This window comes from Bactrocera dorsalis, chromosome 3 (assembly GCF_023373825.1).
Source record: "Bactrocera dorsalis isolate Fly_Bdor chromosome 3, ASM2337382v1, whole genome shotgun sequence".
Lineage (NCBI taxonomy): Eukaryota > Metazoa > Arthropoda > Insecta > Diptera > Tephritidae > Bactrocera > Bactrocera dorsalis.
The window spans coordinates 71,204,493-71,227,188 of NC_064305.1; the positions used below are offsets into that span (position 1 = coordinate 71,204,493).

General features: G+C 32.6%; 1 protein-coding gene across 6 annotated transcripts in view; it reads right to left on the reverse strand.

Annotated features, from left to right (window-relative positions):
• Nucleotides 1–14,620, reverse strand: part of LOC105227303 (homeotic protein distal-less) — a 116,699-nt gene extending 102,079 nt beyond the window's left edge. For 2 of the 6 annotated variants that reach the window (XM_049451663.1, XM_049451662.1), the window contains exon 1: nucleotides 12,501–14,620. In XM_049451663.1, coding sequence (XP_049307620.1) covers nucleotides 12,501–12,628 — 128 coding nt within the window. In that variant the 5' untranslated portion in view covers nucleotides 12,629–14,620. The remainder of the gene's footprint in view (nucleotides 1–12,500) is intronic. The other 4 variants (XM_049451666.1, XM_049451665.1, XM_049451668.1 and 1 more) reach the window with 4 other exon arrangements.
• Between the last annotated feature and the right edge of the window lie 8,076 nt (nucleotides 14,621–22,696).

Consider the following 22,696-nt stretch of genomic DNA (forward strand, 5'->3'; position numbering starts at 1 on the left):
CATTTATGAATTAGTAAATATTGTGCTAACACCTCGCATACATAAAACAATTGTGGGCGTGCCGAAAAAAAACTTCGCTTTACAAATAACAGGGTGCCGCAGCTAGAAACGCTTACACGAAAACGTGAAACACTTGAGTTGACCACAAGAAATTCTCAGCGTCATTTGGCGCCCGCGCTGCAGACAAACAGATTGTGTACAGGTGGCGTTTGTTGTTGTGGTTTTCGGTTGTGTACGCCTTGCGAGGCATACAAATGGCGTATGTGTTGTAAAAACGAAAAAATATATGAATGTAAATTTACAAAAAAAAAATAATAATAAAAATGGCCGCTAAGCAGTTGGAGAAATAAATGTTGAAATCGAAAACAATAAAACGGCGTTGAGTTTGAAAAGAAACAGCCAACAGCAACAATGAGCGGCAACACTTCAAGTCGCACACATGACAGTCGAAACTATAAAACTTGAGTGGCAGTTATAGATATATGTATATACATATGTATGTACAAATACATTTTATATATAAAAATATACATTATATACATTTCTATACATATTTACATATAGCCAAAAGTATATAAAACCGCATGAGGTCATTAATTTTGGTTTGCTCGCATGCTTAGTTTATTGATTTGACGCTTTTTGGCTTGCCATTCTGACGTCTCACGTAATGACGATTTACAAGCACACATATAAATAATCACACACACAATTAAATAAAAAAATAAATAATGTAAATAAACACATACATATATAGTCACATATACAACACATTTACATTCTTGCGCCATTACAATGGCAGCGCGTCATTTGAGTCCTGTTTGTTGTTTGCGCTGTCCTTAGGCTCTTTGCCTTTTGGCGCTGACAATTGTTTTTTTTTTTAATATTATTTCGTTTTATGGTCAGTTTGGTGCGGTTTTCATTTATGTTTGCCAAAAAGTAAATTACGAAAACACGGAAACGGAAGCGACTACCATGCAATAGTGGCGTGCACGCACACAAATGGCCGTGATGTGTGTATGTATGTATGTTTTTATGTATTATGAAACATATGCTGTCAGGTTAGCTATATTTACTTGTATATGAGTATACAAAAAAGTCTTTATATTGGGTAGTCGAAAAAGTCTTTTCGCATTTTGAAGATTAATGAAGAATTTTTTGTATAAAAAAGGGAAGAATGCTACGGAAGCCACCAATGAAATTTGTGCAGTTTACGGAAACGATGATCAGTTTGTGTAGTACAACAACGGTTCGCTCGCTTCTGTTCTGCAAATTTGGAGGCTTAACCCACCAAAGATCTTTTAAACGATTTATCTTATGAAAAAGTCATTATAGCCTTTTTTGAAGAGTCAATTTATACAACATTTACAAAACGAAAGATTTTTTCAAGCAGTTGAAAGCGAGATACTATTTTTTCTATTTGACACAATGAAAATAATTGAAATAGAAAAGTTAGGCGGAGCAGCTTTCAGATAAAGGGTGATTTTTTAAGAGCTTGATAACTTTTTTTTAAAAAAAAACGCATAAAATTTGCAAAATCTCATCGGTTCTTTATTTGAAACGTTAGATTGGTTCATGACATTTAGTTTTTGAAGATAATTTCATTTAAATGTTGACCGCGGCTGCGTCTTAGGTGGTCCATTCGGAAAGTCCAATTTTGGGCAACTTTTTCGAGCATTTCGGCCGGAATAGCCCGAATTTCTTCGGAAATGTTGTCTTCCAAAGCTGGAATAGTTGCTGGCTTATTTCTGTAGACTTTAGACTTGACGTAGCCCCACAAAAAATAGTCTAAAGGCGTTAAATCGCATGATCTTGGTGGCCAACTTACGGGTCCATTTCTTGAGATGAATTGTTGTCCGAAGTTTTCCCTCAAAATGGCCATAGAATCGCGAGCTGTGTGGCATGTAGCGCCATCTTGTTGAAACCACATGTCAACCAAGTTCAGTTCTTCCATTTTTGGCAACAAAAAGTTTGTTAGCATCGAACGATAGCGATCGCCATTCACCGTAACGTTGCGTCCAACAGCATCTTTGAAAAAATACGGTCCAATGATTCCACCAGCGTACAAACCACACCAAACAGTGCATTTTTCGGGATGCATGGGCAGTTCTTGAACGGCTTCTGGTTGCTCTTCACCCCAAATGCGGCAATTTTGCTTATTTACGTAGCCATTCAACCAGAAATGAGCCTCATCGCTGAACAAAATTTGTCGATAAAAAAGCGGATTTTCACATTTCGAACCGAACACTGATTTTGGTAATAAAATTCAATGATTTGCAAGCGTTGCTCGTTAGTAAGTCTATTCATGATGAAATGTCAAAGCATACTGAGCATCTTTCTCGTTGACACCATGTCTGAAATCCCACGTGATCTGTCAAATACTAATGCATGAAAATCCTAACCTCAAAAAAATCACCCGTTACAATTAAGAGCGCATGCTTGGAGCGCTTTTCTTAGAGGTGTCCATTAACCAAATTTTTCAAAGTATGAAGCGAAAAACAACATTCGCTATTTTTTTTTTTGATTCACCCTAATGCACATGCCATATCATATATCATAAATATGAATATCATAAAGCAATATAAAATTTTCATTGTCTTTATATAAGTTCATAGCATGTTTATTTATATTGTGCATTGTGGTGTGTACTAAAATGTTATAATGTTTCTGTTTATTAATCGATTTCACTGCATCTGAGGGTGATTTTAGTATTTTTTTTTATTTTTGCAAAGTGCAAGAATGGCAAGAAGATAAAGCTTCTGAGGCGTACAAAGACACTTCACATAAATCTGTTTTCTTAGCAAATTCAATTTTCTTAAAAAAAATGTTTTCCTAATTTTTTTTATGTTTTGTAAATAAATATTCTAACTTCACTTATTTATAAAAAGAATAAAATTAATAATAAGAAATTTTATAAATAAATCGCATTAAATTTAAGAAAGTATATTTACACATAAAATTGTTTGCTTAAGAAACACAATTTTCTTCAAAATATTTTTTTTTTGTTTTGTAAATAAAAATTCTAACTTCACTTGTATATAAAAATAATAAAATTAATAATAAAAAAATAATATTTATAAATAAATCTCATAAGATGTAAGAAAGTATATTTATTTCCGATTATGACGACCTAGGCGCAAAAAGTTAAGAAGTACGGACATTTGGTATTGAAAAGCAATACTTCTTGGCTTGAAGATATTCGCTTGCGCTTAAAATAAAAGGCTAGTGTTATAAATATCTGTGAAAAAAAAATTTGAAGTAGCCCTAAAAGGGGTAACATAGGTTTCCTAGAGCAAACACGACCGCTTTTCATTTTTTTCATATAAAAAATTAAATATTTTTGCATATAAAACTTGAAATATTTTTCATACAATATTAAAAATAATATATTTTTTCATGTAAGAAATCAAATTTGTTTTATTTAAAAATTGAAATATTTTTTCAGGTAAAAAATAAATATTTTTCATATAAAAATTAAATATTTTTTCATATAAAAAATTAAATATTTTTGCATATAAAACTTGAAATATTTTTTGAAATAATAAAATAATTTTTTTTTTTATAAAAAAAAAATTAAATATTTTTTCTTATAAATAATTAAATTTTTATTCTAACTTTTTAATATTAAAAGGATAAATATTTTACAAATATTTGGTGAATTTTTGGTGAATTTTTCAAGAATAAAAATTCCAAATTCGGCCATTACGAGGTCATATCCGGCTGTCTCTCGATAAAAATGGTGCCTCCGCGTTGCCAACAGAAATTCTCACAAGATCATGCGAGGTAAAATGAAAAAGTGCCTGTCTCGATTTTGATCAAAAAGTGAAAATTGTTTTCTTAGCAGATGTTTTTACAAACAAAATTTAAAACACAAGTACGAGTATGTCAGAGTAGGCCTAACTTTAACAATTTCTACTGGAAGTCAAAAATAAGGAATTTAGTTGCTTTCTTTCATATTTTATAAAATATGTTATTGTTTTATAAATAGGCGAAAGTCTCCGAGCACCATCGTCGCCGGTTTTTAAAATAACAGTTTTGAGAAAAATGCGTTTCAACACTACAGTAAATTGCACATGGAACATTTGTCTTTTCACTATGCTACCAAAGCTCTTAAATTATATTTTTAAGGAACCGAACTGTATTTTGAACCACTGAATTTTTTCGATTTCTTTTTTAATTTTTTTGAACTTTTTCGAGTTTTAAAAATTCTAGATAAGCCTAACCACTTCAAAATTGCGCAGGATAATTAAAGATAAGCAGATACGCGGCGGTACTACAGTCTCCAATCTTTGAAATGATGCAGTGAAACGATCCTTTAGTTAAAAATATTACACTCTTAAACAATTTACAAAAAAAAAAGTTATTCAAATGCGACGGAAAAGATAATAATAATTTTTGAGGCGACTTTTGGGATTTTCGGAAGTAAGATTGCTTAGTAAATATTAATAAGCCTTTCATACTCTTCACTGGGTTTGATCAATTCTTCTCTTAGACTATTTCTTTCTAAATTGTGTTTGTATTAAAGAAACTATTTTGTCATTTTCTTGTATTGTGTGGTTTTATAAATTCAAAAAGCATAAAATCAACGCTGCACACTTATGTCAATAAAATTAAGTACACATAATTTCAACTTAATTAATTTTTAGCCACCGAATTAAAAGCTAAATATTTTATTGCGCACAAGTCATCGAAAACTTCCGATTTCACTGTAATGATTATGAAGATTCGCTTTCAATTTGAGTAAAGAAACAAAATTCCCAAATATTATATACACATACATAGTATATAAATTAAATTAAGGGCACAAAATAATAATTAAGCGTTTCCGGTCACAGTGATTTGCAGCAATGCAAAAGGAAGCAAAATTCTAATCAACAAATCAACATCAAAAGTCAATGAACAGACGGACATTTAGTGACTTGCACCCGCGCTTGCTTATGTATATGTGTATATATATATATATATACTTATAATACATATATATTTACTTTGGGCCTCGACTTGCTTGCGCTACAAATAAATCACGCACAGAATATTTACAACGCTTTTAATTGAATCTACGCCACGCTACGTACATTTCCGTCACACGCACACATACACACATGCGTCTAAATACTTATATTGCAATTGAAAAAGGAATAAGCACAATGAAAAAAAAATCAGGGCACTCATCAGCAAAGTTCATAAATTTAAACGAATTTTTATGGCGCGAACTGTGTCGTCTATTTAGTTTAGTTTCTATTAAAAATAGCAATAACAACAAATATGTGCAGCAATGTTGCTGCGAGTAATGTGGGGTGTTGCAGTGTTTATTTGTATGTTATTATGTGTGTATGTATGTATATATTATGTTTGTAGTAGCGACATGTGCACCAACGCACAATATACGTTTTGCCTTTCATATTTTTATTATTAATTTACGCGCATTTCCGTTACATACATACATACATATGTATATAAAATATATATCTATGTGTATGCGGGTATAACTGGAAGCAGTTTAGAATATTTTAAGAAGTTGCTTAAGAGGTTTGCCGGTTTGAAATAATGTTGTATAAAAATTATTAATTTGTTTGAATGAAAAAATTAAAAAATAAGTTTAAAAAAACAAATGAAAATTATTTTATTAGATTATTTTAATTAAAAAAATTATAATTTATTTAAATAAAACAAAATATGCTTTAATTTTAATAAAAATTAAAAATATGTACAAAAATATTTATGAAAAAATATAAAAAATTAATAGAAAAATACTATTAAATTTAGCTAAATTATACCAAACTATTACCACTTTAAAAATTAATTTTAATTATAAGTTAAATCAAAATTTATAATTAATTTTTAAATTAAAATTAATTTTTATTGTGATTTAAATTAATTAGTAAATTAATTTAAAAATGTAAATTAAAATTATTTTCTATAATTATAAATTGTGATATAATTTTAATTTTTATAAATTTATAAATTAGTTTTAATTTAAAAATTATCAATCAATTATAAATGATATGGTATAATTAAGTAATTTTTTGTCAATTAAATTTTTAAAATTTTTCATAAATATTTTTGTAAATTTTTTTTAATTTTTATTTGGTTTTACGATCCATAAAACTCCACTCAGCGTGTCGCGATAAAAAATATTAATTAGTTTAATTTGCAACATAATTGTTTAAACTTAAAAACATTATGACTTAGATTTAATTTTGAAAAGTAAAAAAAAAATATTTTATTTTATTAAAATTTTAATTTTATAAAAATTTTTCTCTGTTATTTTTTATATATTATATTTTCCACTCAGAGCGGAGCCATATAAAATATTAATTTACTTAAATAAAAAAACAAATAATAATTTCTTAAATAAAAAATATGATTTAAATTTAATTTTAAAAAATATAAAATTACAATATTAATAATTTAATAAATTGTTTTTCTAACATTTTTTATATAATATTTATTTTGCGCACCGCGTAAAAATGTTAATTTAAATACATTAAATATAAAATTGTATATATGATTTAAATTTTATTAAAAGCTAATTTTCAAAATAATTTTTTAAACTTAAAAACATCACGACTTAGATTTCATTTTAAAACTTAAAAAAATATTAATTTTATGTTATTTAAATTTAAAAAAAATTTTCTCCGTTTTTTATATATATTATTTTTCACTCGGAAAAATAAAATAGTAATAATCTATTAAATAAAAAATATTATTTAAATTTCATTGAAATAATAATTTAATATTTTTTTTCTATCAATTTTTTATATATTGTTTGCAATTTACGCACCGCCGTATTGTAATTTTTTTATTAGCTTTTCGAATTCTTAGAAGTTGTGTTACAATCTGCAAAGCTGTACTAAATACATCGCCGAAGCCCGATAAAAATATTAATTTAAATAAATTCGCAAAATTAAATATTTAATATTTAATATAAATATGTTAAATTATAATTTAAATTTATTGCAGCTTAGTAAAAAAATTTCTTTTAATTTTCTTTCTACTAGTTTTTTTCTCATAATTTTTTTTCTATTAATTTATTTTATCATGTTTTTGAATATTTTTGTTTATGTAATTTTTTATATTTTCCTTCAATTTTACAAATATTTCTTCAACACACCGCCGCAACGCGATGGGAGTGTCGTCGACCTTCTGTGCTTTTCTTTGGTTGGCCACTTGCTTTGCTGGCCACAATGTGTCGTTTCTCATTTGTCCAACGCAATCGCGGCTATATTTCATAACACATTGCTACTTTCCTCTATGTAAATATTTATGTGCACCTATGTATGTGGTTGTGTCATTTTTCATGGCAGCGCCTGCGCTTATGTTTTACCACTGATTCACTGATAAGACGACTAATATGCATATTTTATAGTTTTCTCTTTGCCTTCACCTGCAAATATGTTTCTTGTGCCCTAATGTTCGGCTAATTTGTCATTTTGACGGCTCGCCATATGCGAAGCATACGAATGAGCGCCAAGAAAGCCTGTCAACAGCAAAGAAAATATGCTTTCTTAGTGCACCTAAATGAAGGAGTTGAGGAGTTGACCAGTGTATACTTCAAACTTTTTAATTGCCGCTAATTGTTTTCATATATTTTAGTTGCGCACTCTAAAGTTGATTTATTTTTGTGCAAGATTTTGGCAGCGCGATATTTTTAATTTCCATGCACTTTATTTACATTGTGACGCACTGGATAATAAATGTTTTGTTTCAACTCATCAAACCTGAGTTGGATTTTAACGATAACAAAGTTCACACTTGATAAAATTAAATTTTAATTATTGCTTTTAGTTTAAAAAGTCTTTTGCTAATAATGTATTTTGCTTTATTTGCAGAATTTGTTGAACTAAAGATGTTTTTAATGAAAACCGGGTGAGTGTTATTGTTTAAGCTACTTAAATGATTGGCAATTTGAAAAAAAAAATTAAACTAAGAGGATTAATTGCTTTAAAACCTACTAAATATTGAAAATTATCTTTTATTATGACAAATAACATGCTTATAATTCTTAGTTCTAATCCATTATTTTCCTTATAAAAGCCAATATTGTTTTTGCCATAATAATCGATAATTTTCTATAATTAGTACTTTGTTAGTAGCATAAGAATCCTTTGTCAACTATTACAAAAATCATTTTTGAGATTTGAAGACTATGAATAATGACTACACTTGGTAAAAGTTTGCAAAACATCTTCATATTTGTAAAACGGTTCAAAGTATTAATTATTTACATATTCTTTCACTAAATTTGACAGAGCTGTCACATAATTGTTGTACATACATATATATTTTTTATACAAATCTTCATAAACTTCAAAGTATATATTTTTTTTCTAATCTTTATATATATAAATCTTCCGACCGTGTGTTTGCCTAGGAATTGCTCCTAAACGGATGGGCCGATTTTGATGAAATTTTGTGTGTACGTTCAAAGAGGTTCGGGAAAGGTTTATATTTACAATTTGGTCCACTGGAAAATGTTTTTTAAATTATTTTTTCATTTTTAATCAATTTTTAATTTTGGAATGTTTGATCGATAGATGGCGCTACCATCGCAGTATCCAATATTCAAACCTTAAATTGGCGTAAACGTGTATGAAACAAAACGATGCCAAAGTAAAAGGCGATATCTGTGGATATATATCATTATGAGGAAAAGTCGGAAAATTGGACAATTCTAAAAAGTAAATTTTTTCCATACACATTTTTTTCAATTTTTGTTTGTTTTGTTTTTCAATATTTTGATTTGTAAATTATTTGATTCGTTCAATTTCGGTCGCTTGCTTTTTTATTTCGTCTATTCAAAAGAAAAATTATTGAAAATTATTCAGTGAAAACTTTACATGTGTTTCACACAAAGAGGTCAATTGCAGATTGAAATTTGTTACGAAGCCACCAAGAGGTCGACCTAATATCGGTCGGTGTTCTTTTTGCCAACAAAGTATGGCAGGCCAAGGCAAGAAGTACTCCCAGGATGCGGAGACATACGTTCGGAATTATAATTCGCGGTCAATCAGCAAGTGATCGTCACGATGTTACAGCACGACTTTTCCTACAACAGTTACGATGTTTGATTGTCTTTATCTTGAAGCAACGTATATGTGGTGCTGTTGGATGAGATGTACTTTGTTGAGTGGCAAAAACCTCTATTTTGCATGCACACATTCTTCTTTGGATGATGGTTACTCCAGATCAAATTGATGAAAAAATTTCTGCGGAAATTCCTGATGTAGAGAAAGATCCAGTATTATAGGAAGTAGTGGAAACCAATATGATTCATGGACCTTGCGGACATTACAATCCCACTTCGGTTTGTATGTCTGACAATAAATGCACGAAACAGTATCCACGTGCTTCTCTTTCGGAAGCACAAACTAGAAATGGTAGATATCAACTCTATCGGCGTCGCCCACCAGATAACAGAACGTTCAGCATTCAACTTAGAAGAGTGAATATCGAAGTTGACAACACATGGATCGTACTGTATTCACCATTATTGTCTAATTCACATTCAAAACTCATATCAGTGTTTAGTATTGCAGTTTGGTGAAATCGATAAAATACGTTTGGAAGTACGTGACCAAAGGAAGCACAACTTTCGTTAGTGATCCATTTGCAAGGACATTCGGAAATACTTTGATATTATACATGGAATGCATCGTCGAAGAAATAGTTACGCAGAAAGCAAGGCCAACCAGTAGATTGACATCCAGGTGTCTTATTAACTAATGCATTAGGACGAATTTACACAATCCACCCGAAAAACGACGATTGTTTCTACCTTCGGTTGCTACTGATTAATGCACGCGGTTCAACTTTATTTGAGTCATTGCGTACTGTGAATGGTTCGGTGTGTGCAAGTTTTGGAGAAGTAAGCCAGCAATAACAATTGCTGGAACATATTAATCACTGGAATGAAAATGAAGTTCGCACACTTTTCGATATAAACATCGACATTGCTGAAGACGTTTTACATCGTCTTCGCTACAAATTAGAAATGGGTCAATTCTGGTTGATACTTCCGATGGTTTGATATCAATTCCATTCGCCGCTTATCAATTCACGAAAGATGAACTCATCACGAATGTTCGGACATTGGCCAAATTATCGTAACTACGATTCCTTAAGTGCACGCGCAATGTTAGCTGCCAAAAATACCGATGTTGATGACTTAAACTGGAAGATTCAAAGTCAAATTCCGGGAGACTTGCGTTCATACAAATCGATCGATCATCTTGACAATGACGACGACGCCGTCAATTATCCAGTGAAATTTCTAAATTCTTTGAAGAGGCTTGGTATGCCACCGCATCCTGTGCGTCTCAAAGTTGGACCTGTCATTATTATGTTTCGCAATCTTCATGCACCGAAACTGTGTAATGAAACCCGACTGATTGTGAAGCACCCATCGAAAACAAGGGCGCAGAATGCTTGATTGTACGAATTCCTTTGAGTTCTAACGATTTGCCATTTCAGCTCAAATGTATTCCGTTTCCAGTGAAAATTGAATTTGAGATGACGATCAACAGGATAGTCGCATAGTGGGTGGCATAAATTTGGAAATGCTATGTTTTTCACACGGCCAGATATAAGTGGCGTGCACACGAGTTGGAAAACCATCTTCTCTGTACATTAACGCACCGGGACAGAAACCAAAAAATGTTGTTTATCAAGCTGCGTTACATTGAAAAAAATGTAGAAAAATCTCAATTAAATGATTATCAACACAATATGAATTTTCATTTCAAATTTCTTTTCATTTCAAAGCACATAATTTCACGCAGGACAACGGCTGCGGGGTCAGCTAGTCTTTTATAATATTTGTTAGATTAATAGCCATATTTTCTAACATATTTTTTCAATTTTTCGTTGATTTCGGAATTTTCAAATAATCTATTTTTTATTTTATTTTCTTAATATACTCGTACATACATAATTTAATACACACAGAAAATTTCCTATCGTTCAAGTGAGTATTTTCGAAGTTACACGCAAATTTGCAAGGGCGTTTCAGAGAGCTTGCAAGTACAAGACCAAATTTTGGACGCGTTTTACTCAAAATGGTGTTATCAAGGTCGGTATCCAAAACTACACGAAAACGGCTACGCCAATTAGTGTCAAATTTTAACTAGAGCTTCTTAAATATAATTTTTAGTAATTAAACGAACATTTTTTTCACCGATAATAACAAAATTTATTAGTTGAAAAAAAAATGCTGGAAAATTCGCTTTTTCGGCCTTCTAATGCATATGACTCCGTAAAAGGAATATATAAACGATTTATATGAGGCAAGAGCCCACTATTCTTTACTATAATAAAAATTCTTAAACTAAAAAGTTTGAACTTTAAAGTTTAAAGTAGAAAAAAGCCTGTTATCGTCTGCGCGGGCAGTTTAGATAGCTCCGTCTGAGTCAAATTTGATCATAAGTTTAATAAATACAATAACAAAAGTTCAAAGGTTTAGAAATGTATGCAAAAAACTTCAAGTAAACAGAGAAAAACCTCAAAATGATTTTTAGTTTTCTATCGATTGGTCATCGTGTTTTCTATTAAATTTTCATGAAAATTTTCAGAGCAGAAATGTTTTGTTAATTTTATTCTATTTATATTAATATTTTTTTTATTCAATCAAGTATATATTGTACACAATAGCTGAATAAAATTTACACTTCAAAAATGTATACTCATATTGGAAAAAGCACATAGTACACATAGTACTAATATGCAGAATTCGAATTTTAAAAATTTTACCGAAATTTTATCGAAATTAAAAACTTCTGTTTATCTCAAGAACGGCTGAAAACATTAAATATTGCGATTGCTTTTATTTATTCGAAAAGTTATAAGTTAGCTTTTTAAGCGGACGTACCACCACACTAACTTAGAAAATATTTTTCGAACATGTTTATATTTTCTGAAACTAATAGAAATAGCTAATTTATCTATAACTATTTAACTCATGGACGGGTTCCACGATCAATCTATCGAAGGGATACAACAAAATTCACTGAAGGAGCTGAAGGCGATCTCAAAAAGTGCTTAGGAAAAGTGTTTCGAGGACTGGAAAAACCGTTGGCATAACGGTATTACATCTAGTGGGGATTAGTTTGAAGGTGACAGAATAAATATTGATGAATGATGAACTACTACTATTTTTTTGTCACAATGTATGTATATATCGTTTAAAAACAGAAGTCTCGCTTAATTAAAGATATTCGGATATCAGTGAACTCGCCATCCAATCATCTTGGCTTAAACATTAAATTCGTAACCAAAAATTGGTATAGAAAATTTGAAAAATACATACTTAAAAAAATTACTTTTTAAGTCCAAAATTGGAATTAAAATTTGGAAATCTATTTTTAAAATCTAAAAAAAAAAATGGCAACTCTGCCAAAAACTACTCTTATGCAGAATTATTATGCTTCCCTGCACATTTCATACAACACTTTAGTATTAAAACACATACTAAGCGCTATATTGTAGAATTTCGAAATGCAACTCACCCGGCGGCGGCATGTTGTTGCAGCTCCACAAATGCCGATTTGCCCGGTATTTGTGCGCCTGGTGTGCCCGTTGTTGTTGTACCGCCATCCATATATTTGGGTGTGTGCGGTGCATCGGGTGCATCCATGCCGGATTGTGGTGTGCTGGGAGGCCCCTCATAGGGGCTCCCTAAATCGGTGAAGTTAAGCGTGTTGGCGCCTATCGAGGCCACTTTATCAAGAATTTTGACGGCTTTTTAGTGGACGCGTGCACAAAGTGAAAATACACACACACACACTAGTTGTTGAGTAATATAAATTCGGTGTTTTTCAAGTATGAAAATTTTACAAATTTTTTATTTATTTTTTTTTTTAATTAAATTATTATTTTTTCAAAAATTTAAAAAAATAAATAATAAATTTTCGAAAAAGCACTTTTTGCGGAAACACGCAGCAAATTGTGTAGATTTTTGTTGTTTTTTTAAGTTACTCTTATTATTGTTATTGTATTTTGTCTGCTGAAAACCTTTTCTTATTGCAAACAAAAGCACGCACTTGTCAACTTAAATGCAGTAATAGATACTTTCAACAACGAATTTTTATTTGCAACAACAATGCCACTACACACACAAACTGCTGCTGTTGCTCTCTGGTATAGTAGACTGCACTTTTAATTAGCGTATAATTTGTGTCATTTTTCTTTTCGCACTGCAATTAGCGATTTTCTACGCGACGGCGATCATGGATGATGCTCCGCAACGAAAGTTTCTTGCCGTTTAAATATATGTATTTATATATTTATAGATACATATACATCTATATACATATGTTATGTATGTTTTCGTGTGCGTGCTTTGTTTTTGGTTTTGCTAATTGTTGTCGTGGGTGTTGCCTGCTTTGGGCGGGTGGAAAAGGGGCAATGCTTAATTTCGGCCGCACACGTGAGTTGTTCGACAGCGTTTTAATTGTTGCTGTTTGCAAATTTTTAATATTTTTTTGAATTGCAGACAGAAATTGTTTTTTTTTCGAACTCAAGCTGAGCTAAGCACTTGGTGATTGAACTGAAGACAACACAGGGTTTTGGATTTTTGGCGGAAAGTTAGTACAATTTCTTGTATATACATATGTATTTATGTATATAAATATTACAGAAGCAATTTTGAGATTTATTTAGAAAAGCGCTTAGCACTGATTTAAATTTAGCTGCAGTTTGGCAGATAATCTTGATAGATTTTGTTATTTTAGTTCACGTCTTTGCACACAAATCACTTAAAGTGACTTAATTACTTGCAGTGTTTGAATACTTTTGTGAAATAATTTGTATTTTATGGTACTTATTAGTTTCTTGTTTCGAAAAAAAATAATTTTTTAACACTGCTTTGCTTTTGTATTTAATATTTTAGTGTAAGTTTTAGTAAGTTTCTGTTTTCTTTCAATTTTATTTTGTAACACTCTCTTGTTTATATAACTTTTATTAAATTTTAGACTGATATTTGTTATTTTTTATTAAAAAAAAAGCATCATCATTATTATTTTTTATCCAAAAACTGAGTATGTAAGTAAAACTCAAATCGGTTTGCTTTTATCCGTCCTTCGAAAAGCACTTTAGTTCAACTGAATCACGCAAATTAGAGATTTTCCAAGCAAACCAGCGAATTTCGCGCGCAACCGTTAGTTTTTTTGCTATTTTGAAAAATCGTTTTGTTTTTTAATTTCCAATTGTACACAATTTAATTTCGTTCATATTTTCTATATATTTTTCATTTCAAAAACAGTAAATATATGAATTTTTTGCACCACCGACGAGTATCGCGCGTATTGGCAACGTTAGCACGACGGCGTTTACACACGTCCAAAGCGCGTTTTGAATTTTTGCGAGTTAAACACCAAACCAAACCACACACAGTAAATTCACCCGTCGATTCGAGACACTGCGAACGATTTGTACACGCGACCAACCACAAACAAAGTGCGTGAACGACTAGGTACGAGTTGATTATGTGATCATTTGCTGCGCTGCAAATATGCTCGCGAACACAAACTACTACTGTTGCCGCTCTGTTGCTGCTGCTATTGCTACTTTTGCTCGCTCCAACCCGATGCGAAGGCGATGACGATGACGACGACGACGACAACGGCAACGACGCCTGTCAGTCCGAAAGCCAGTTAGTTAGCCAACAACGAGCCGGAAGACCGGCTAAGCAACGCTTCGCTATACTGGTTTCATTTGCTGCGCGCTGCACGTATTTTGTCGCTTGTCGCTGTCGCGTGTGCAAGTGAGCCGACCGAACTGCTAACATGCCAAATGCTTATAAGTAAGTGCGAATAAACTAACTGGCTTTTGGTACTGGAAAAACCAGTTAGCATATATTCCAGTTATACGCGTCGACCACGCGACTACCCTCGAGAGCATACGAAGTGTGTGAGCGCGGCCGCAGCATGCTGCACTTATTGCCTGCTCACTTCGGCAGCACGCCAATCAGACAGCGTTTGTTGCGCCGCGCCACTCGTTGAAGTATGCATCCAGATTGCGTTGGCCATTGGTGGAAAGAGCGCGCATAGTTAGTGAGTGGTGTTTAGTGTGCTCGCTTGCGCTACCGTTAGGCGAACCGGTTCTGTACGTCATGGCGCATGTGCTGCGTGCGCGGCACTGGAGCGCCTCTAGGTGCTCTTTCTAACATTTAGTGTTTACGGTATGCGCTCTCTTTGTTTCATGAATGGGATTTTGTTTTTTGTGTTTCGCCCTTTTCAGCAAACACTCACTCCATTGCTGTTGTTGCTATTTGGCATGGGTGCTTGTGTAAGCTCGTTGTACTTTGCTTGTGTGCGGGTTTTGTTGTTGTTTTTCTTGGCGTTGTTGTATTATATTTACTGTCGTTGTTGTTTTTGTTACCACTGTTGTTGTTTTTATTGACGTTGTTGTTTCTGTTGCTTTTTTGTTGCCTTTGTTCGTCTCTTCCGAGTTGTGTGCGCTTATTGTTGAGGCGGAGTTTTGTAATCAGCTGCTCTGCACCGTCCACCTTATCCACATGCCACATGTGGAGGCCCCAACCTGTCGTTTTCTCTTCCCCGTTTTGCAAAAGCTCACCCCTGTTGCTACTTCTCTCACCATTCCAGCCAAAGTCGCTCTGGCACCCATCCATACCACTAGCATTGCGTCGTTACAATTTGCTGTTGCTTTATTTTATTTTCATTTTTTTATTATATATTTTTTTGCACTTCAAACACCAAACACAGCTTTGTTGTTGCATTGCCGTTTTGGCTTTCGGATTTTGCTCTCAACTCGTCGACGTTTGGCCTTTTTATTGCGAACTTATGCAAATTTGGCGTGAATATTTACGCGATTGACTTGAATGTTTTGACTGCAAGCGAAAATATTGTGACAAAATGGGGGGAATATGAAATGGAAAAAGCAAAAAAAAAAACTACAAAAATCAGGAAAATGTTTGTCTGTGTGTGTTGTTGAAGTTGCAACAAAGGCAGTGGAGTTACTACAATTGTTTAATAATATTGAAAAGGACTGACCGTTTAAAAATGAATATTGTTATTTAACCATATTATTGGCTAGTTGCAGCTTAAAGTTATTGTTTGATATCTTAATTAATTGCGAACGAGTTGAATGGGTTTGTAAGTTAGCTTTTTAATCAATTTGAAATATTGGAGGTAGGTCTCTATAGATTTAATGAACGCTTAGTGTCTGCAGACATTGCATGTTTTAATTTAGGTGGATGACCATCTTATTTACATATGTATGTAGATATACAGATATGTATATATATACAATGAACAATATGTTCGGAGATGATAGTGTTATCTGGGAAAATAATCTATACAATATCTCGTCAAAAAAGTTTTCGATAGAAGGACTTGATTCTGACACATTAATTTGTACAGCAGCTACATATATCACCTAGTGGTCCAATATCAGGGAATCTGAAAACAATAAGGAGCGTTTTAAGAAGGAAAAGGCGTGTACAAAGTTTGAGATGGATATCTGAATGATAAACTGAAGAACGGTTTCGCTTATACACAGACGGACGGACTAACGAACATTGCTAAATCGACTTATCAGACTGATCATTTATATGTACTTTATGATGTCTTCGACGTTTACTTCTGGCAGTTACAAACTTCCTGACAAACTTAATAAATATATAATCACATATGCTGCCTTTGTAGTGTAAGGATGTAAACTAGTCTGTAAATATATGTTGCGCATTGCTTTTAAGCATTTAAAGGGTTTCGTGGGTTTCTTCTAATAAATAATATTGTTATAAACAAGCATTATAAACAAGGAATTTCTGAAATTATTGAAAAAAAATATTTTGAACTCGTCCATTATGCCGCCATTTCCGGTAGCCCCTCGCAAAAGAGATGCGCCCACATTGGCAAGATCACTCCTTACATGTTCATCTTAGGTGAAAAAATACGTGTTTTTGTTTAAACCTTAATTTAGAACTTCGACGAAGGAAAAAAATTGAAAATTGGAGGTTCAGCAGACTCCCTGTCCAAGTGTTTAAGAATTATATCTTAAAGACCTGTGTAAAATTTCATGAAAATCAGTTGAGTAGTTCTCGAGAAATCTTACCAACCGTTTTCAAAAACACAGTTTCGAGAAAAACGCGTTTAAAGACGGCGCACTTAGCCTAACTAACCTCGAGCCCACAATTTCTCAAAGGTGTATCTTCGAAACTATTGCTCGGATCAGCTTGAAAATTTTGGTCAAAACCCGAAAACCATATAACCTCTTCAGCTTTTAAGATGAATTTGGGTTAAGAAAAGTTAAGTATATTTTGACCCAAATTTAATCAATACATGTTTATTCTATTTTGAAATGTTCTGTAAAGTAATTCTTTATAAAGAAAAATTTCTTGTACTGAAGTTTGTAACATAGAATTTGGATTGCAAATTAATACTCAAATTAACTGTAGTTTAACTATATCTATCGAAAATGAAATTTATTTTTAAAATTTCTAGTTGATCTTACAAATGATCTCAAGTACCCATTTACACCATAGTAAAATTTTATTAAATCAATTATTCATTCACTTTTCCTTTCATTTTTAAATATTTGTTGACGAAAAGTTACTGATTTAATTGCATCGAAGCTGTGTTTTTTACAATTTGCCACTTGAATGAAAATTTTGGTAACAAAAGTTGGTATGATGTAGTAACCGAAAAGAAAGAAATTTCTCTAGATAGTTAAACCGCAGAAGATTTTGCCTTTTCGAGCCGTTACTAGAATAAATCCATCTGATTTTTAGTTAACCCTAACTTCAAAAAGGCGCGTGTATAAACTTGTCAGCTGTCGAATCATTACTTTGTGATTATATCAGTTTGAGTGAATGAACCTTTCAAGGAATTCCGCTTGTGAAAAAAATATTGCTTTTTGAAGGAGTTGAAGAACTTAGCTTGAAGAGCACCGAGGCCAGTGAACGCAATGGATGCCGAAAGAGGTTGTTAACCACGAAAAGGCAATATGTAGGCTTATAGTGAAATTCCTTATTACGGACAGAGCTCGAAGCCGGAGATCTCCCATAACTGAACAAATTTCATGAACACGACGTTCCTTTAGCCGGACAAAAACACTGCAACTGTCCGGATCTGAGGAATTTCACTATATATAATTATTCATATTAATTAATCATATTTCATATACATACTTCAGCAAATGCACAATTGTTGAATTTGCATCATAACAACTCAACAATATCAGAAATGTTATAAGGTCTGACTTTCGTACTTAATAAACTTCAATTTTTAATTATTCTTCTTATTTTTTTGTGGTTCGAAATCTTGTCTAATTTTTTATTAATTACAAGACATTTTCAAACAATAATTTAATTTGTAAATAGTTAAAATTAGACCAAGAAAATGAAAACAAGTAAACTGTTTAAAAATATAATTTTTGAACGCAACTCCTAAAGGCAAGCCATTATTGTGACTTCCGCCACAAAGTACCGTGTATAGTCAAAATTTAAATTAGCAATACTTAAATTCAATGCAGCACTAAACAATCCTCACATTTCATACAAAAGTTATGCGAAGCCTTAAAGTCACCTTTATCAGCGCCGACACAAGTCATTTTAGGGTTGGTGGCGCCATCTGTCGGTGTCTTAAAGCCGCACACTTTCGGGCGATACAAACAAATGGCTCAGCATATTGCCATAAACAGTGGAAGAGAAAGGAAGAGAATGGTAAAAAAGGGCGCCAAAAGTCTGCAAGATATGAAAAGAATAAAGGCAACAACAAAAACCAAGCGAAAAACACCTAACTAAAAGCGCTCGCATAAACATAAAAAATATCTGCATCGAGCGACCGCAGCAGCAGTACAATAAAATTCAAGCCAAACGCAATAAAGCAACAACATGTAATATTAAACACAAAAAAAAAAACAAAAACAAAACAACAAAGAGTGGAGCTGCACACAACCGCACTTGTTGTTGCTGTGCGCTAGTGACGACAACACCTGCCGCTGGTCGCGGTCGGCACAGTCGGTTTGCTTATTTACCGCCAGTAAAAGGCGGAGTACACACTGCATACAACAACAAAAAGAGTTGGAGTGGAAAATAGCAATAAAAAACCAAAAAAAGCATGTTCACCCCTCACCGAACGTGAGCACACATATGAATGTCGACGCCAATACGAAGATTGGCCGGGGTGTTGAGGCAAAAACGAGTTTTTTCAAGCAAAGCGACAAAACTACAAACAGCATTCACAACAACAAACACACAGCAGACTTCCAATAAGAAATCAGCAGTAACGCCCCTTCCACGCTACTTCCAGGCGACATGGCACTACTACCTGCAAAAGAGTGAGCGCACACCAATTACGTGCAAGCGAGACAAACTAATAAGAGCTGTAACAACAACAACAACAACAACAACAACGCGACAAAGCAAATGAAGGCGAGAGTGAGCAGCGCAATGAAGAGCGAAACAAAAATGGCGCACAACAGCGTTAGCAGCAACAACAAGAACCACATTGAGTGCCGTACCAAATTTATTTTCTAAGCGGAAAGCACCAAAATCACAACAACAACAAAATGTTATCTAAGAAATTACGCGTTTGCGCGCGAGAAGTTAACACTTCAGAGCCACACTTTTGTGGCAGCTCTCTTAATTAGATTACAATTCCAGGCGGGCAACCGTTGAGCCGGTCAACTTTCCAATGCGAGGACATACACTGCAGCACTCGCAGTTCCTCAACAAGTTGTGTAAACCTAATCCACCGGATATCACGGACATTCAAGCCAAAGAACACAAAGAACTCGGCGACATTTCATTCACTTAATTCTGGCGTCTTCTGACTTAACTGGTCCAACTTGTTTGGGCCGCTCTTCTGTGCTGGCGCTAAGGAACTCAAATCAAAAGTAGCTCTAGCCAGGCACTGCAGGTGTTCTAAATACGAAAGGCTTTGAAGTTCCGACAATAATATATGTTGGTTTAAAAGAGCCCCAAGTGTGCGTGTAGTAACTAGTATAAAAAACACAAAAACAACCAAAATGAAGCGTGTTAGTTTGATAATAACTGGGCCCTATTTGAATATTTCTTGCTAACATTCATTGCCGAGAAATGTTCCTTGCTAGAAGAGTGTAGTATTCGTTGTTGTACAAAGCAATTTGCAAAAACAAATTGACATTTGGCTGTTGTTTTCAAACAGATAACAAAAGCAAAAACAATAATTTTTGTAGTGAAAAGTCAATTTTTTTGGAAAGAACGTAAATAGTTGAATATAAGGAAAATATTGTCAACTTTATGCAAATTACTAGTGAAGAATTAGGTTAAGTTAGTTGAAGTGCAGTTCTTATAAAGATTTGAGTATTAAATATGAAAGCAGGCCGGCGCTGAACACTCACCGCAATAATCTTGATTTTAATGAAGGTGATATATTTGTAAGGAATATTAGGGTTTAATCTGCATCTATAATGGATAATAAATGCGAATCGGAAATAAGAAATATTTTATTGGTAAGAATAAGTAAGAATTTTAAAATAGTTGAGAAAGTTTCTGAATGGGTTTTGGACAAAAAAAAGTAGTCTAGTATAAATACTATCTACGCCAGTGAACTCCTTACTGAATATCCTTAAAATTAACGATTATCCTCATTACAGGCTGGTAGAAAAATTATTTCAATTTGGTGAAGCATTTTTTTTTTTGATTTAATAAAAGTTGCCACATAAAGCGTTACAATTTAAAATTTTTTAATGCTTCAAAATTAATTACTTAGAAAATAAGATAGTTCCATAATCTTTATACCCTGAACAGGATATATTCAGTTTGTCACGAAGTTTTACACCCAGAAGAAACCGTCGAAGACCCTATAAAATGTATATGGGTCATTCCATCCAAATCTTCATTCAACACTTTTTTTCATTCAGGCAAAATATTGGAGGCGTATTTTTTATATTGTCTCAGTAAGAAAAATTTTTATATTAAAAATTTTCAAAATTCCAATTTTTGATAAGAGTATACATACATATAAACATCCGCGTAAACGATGAAAAGTACTTCATTAAAAAATAACTAGTTAGCCTATTCTTTACGATTTTTTCTCAGCTTTCCAATAAGATATGTGTTGATTTTTTGATTTTTTTATAAAGAATTTTATAAACAAAATTTGTTGTTTTAAATTGAAACTATTTTTCTTCCATTTTTTTAATGACAAATGTACATAGATATTTTCAGTCACGACATAAAAATATATATACTTACCTATGTAAATGACAGGTGATTTGATTTATCTATGTTCGTCTCTCTGTATTTACGTGAATTACTAATTTTTTGAGTTATCAATCTGAAATTTTGTACACGTCTTTTTCTTTCCAAGAAGCTTTTAACTTGAACCGTTAAAGATAATAGATCAAAATTAAATTATTGTGACCCGGAAGCTCGAAAATCTTTATATTAGCCATAAGGAGGCTAAAGGAGGTATTAACACTCATTTTTAGCACACATACATATCTATTACTATAAGGAAAGGATTCTCTCTGAATTTCAATTATATATCTCACACATTGACCGATATTTTCGATAAAAAGTCAACTATAAGCACTGGGTCCCCATATTCAGTATCTAGGGGCTTGAACAGTTTTGGTTCGATTTACGCAATTTTTAGCCTAACAATACAATGCTCGTGCGTATTATGCTTATATATTAATTCGTGCTTGATTTGTACTCATGAAAGAGTCAGATGGAATTTAAAATTGTGTTATATGGGAAATTTGCGTTGCTGTAGTCCAATTTCGCCCATTTTCACACTGTAACATAAGAATGTCACGTACTAAATATGGTTAAAATCGGTCGGGCGAGTCTCGAGATGTGTGATTTCCCCCAAAAGTGGGCGGTGCCACGCCCTTAGTACAATTTTGACCCCGACTCCATTTAAACTCTCTCACCCTCACTCTCTCAAGAGCAAAATTTAATGGCTCTGGCTTATTTAGTTATTGATTTATTGCGCTTTTAGTAGTTTTTAACAGTAACATTATATGGGGAGTGAGCGGGGTTATCATCCGATTTCATTCATTTTCACACCGTCAATAGGAATTCTTATAATATTTGCGCTCGGCGAATTTGGTTGTTGTAGCTTTAGTAGTTTAGGATATACATATGAATATTAAACTTATTAGAGGGCGAGGCCACGCCTACTTTTGAAAAATTTAGATTTTTATTCTTAGTTTTGATACTTTATACGTTTCTGGTTAATGGCGGTTTTTGGGCGTGGCAGTGGTCTAATTAAATTTTTTCCAAGGAAGGTGCATACTAAGTTTCATGGAGATGTCTCTATTGGACAAACATACAGTCATCCATATTACAACTCGTCTTGTCATACCGATGATTTATATATGTATGTATACATATATAACTCTCTATCTATCTCGATTAGTTACGTACAATCGTTAGGTGAACTAAACTATTCTACTCTGTAGCTACATGTTACAAGAGTATAAAAAGATGAAGACTTTTCTATATTCGTTTATGCTACAAGATAAGGGTCTGTGAGAGATATTATAGCTTCAGTACAGCTGAAGTTGAATTATTGTATGTACTGTTATTGTTGCAACTTGTTTTTTTATTTATAAAATACAATTTATCGATATGAAAAACTTTGAAATTTTTATAAAATAATACTTTTAATTTTTAAATTAATTTATCCGGCTATTGATAGAAATTTTATTGTCTCAAAAAAGACAACGGCTAACATGTCTGCTACTGTCA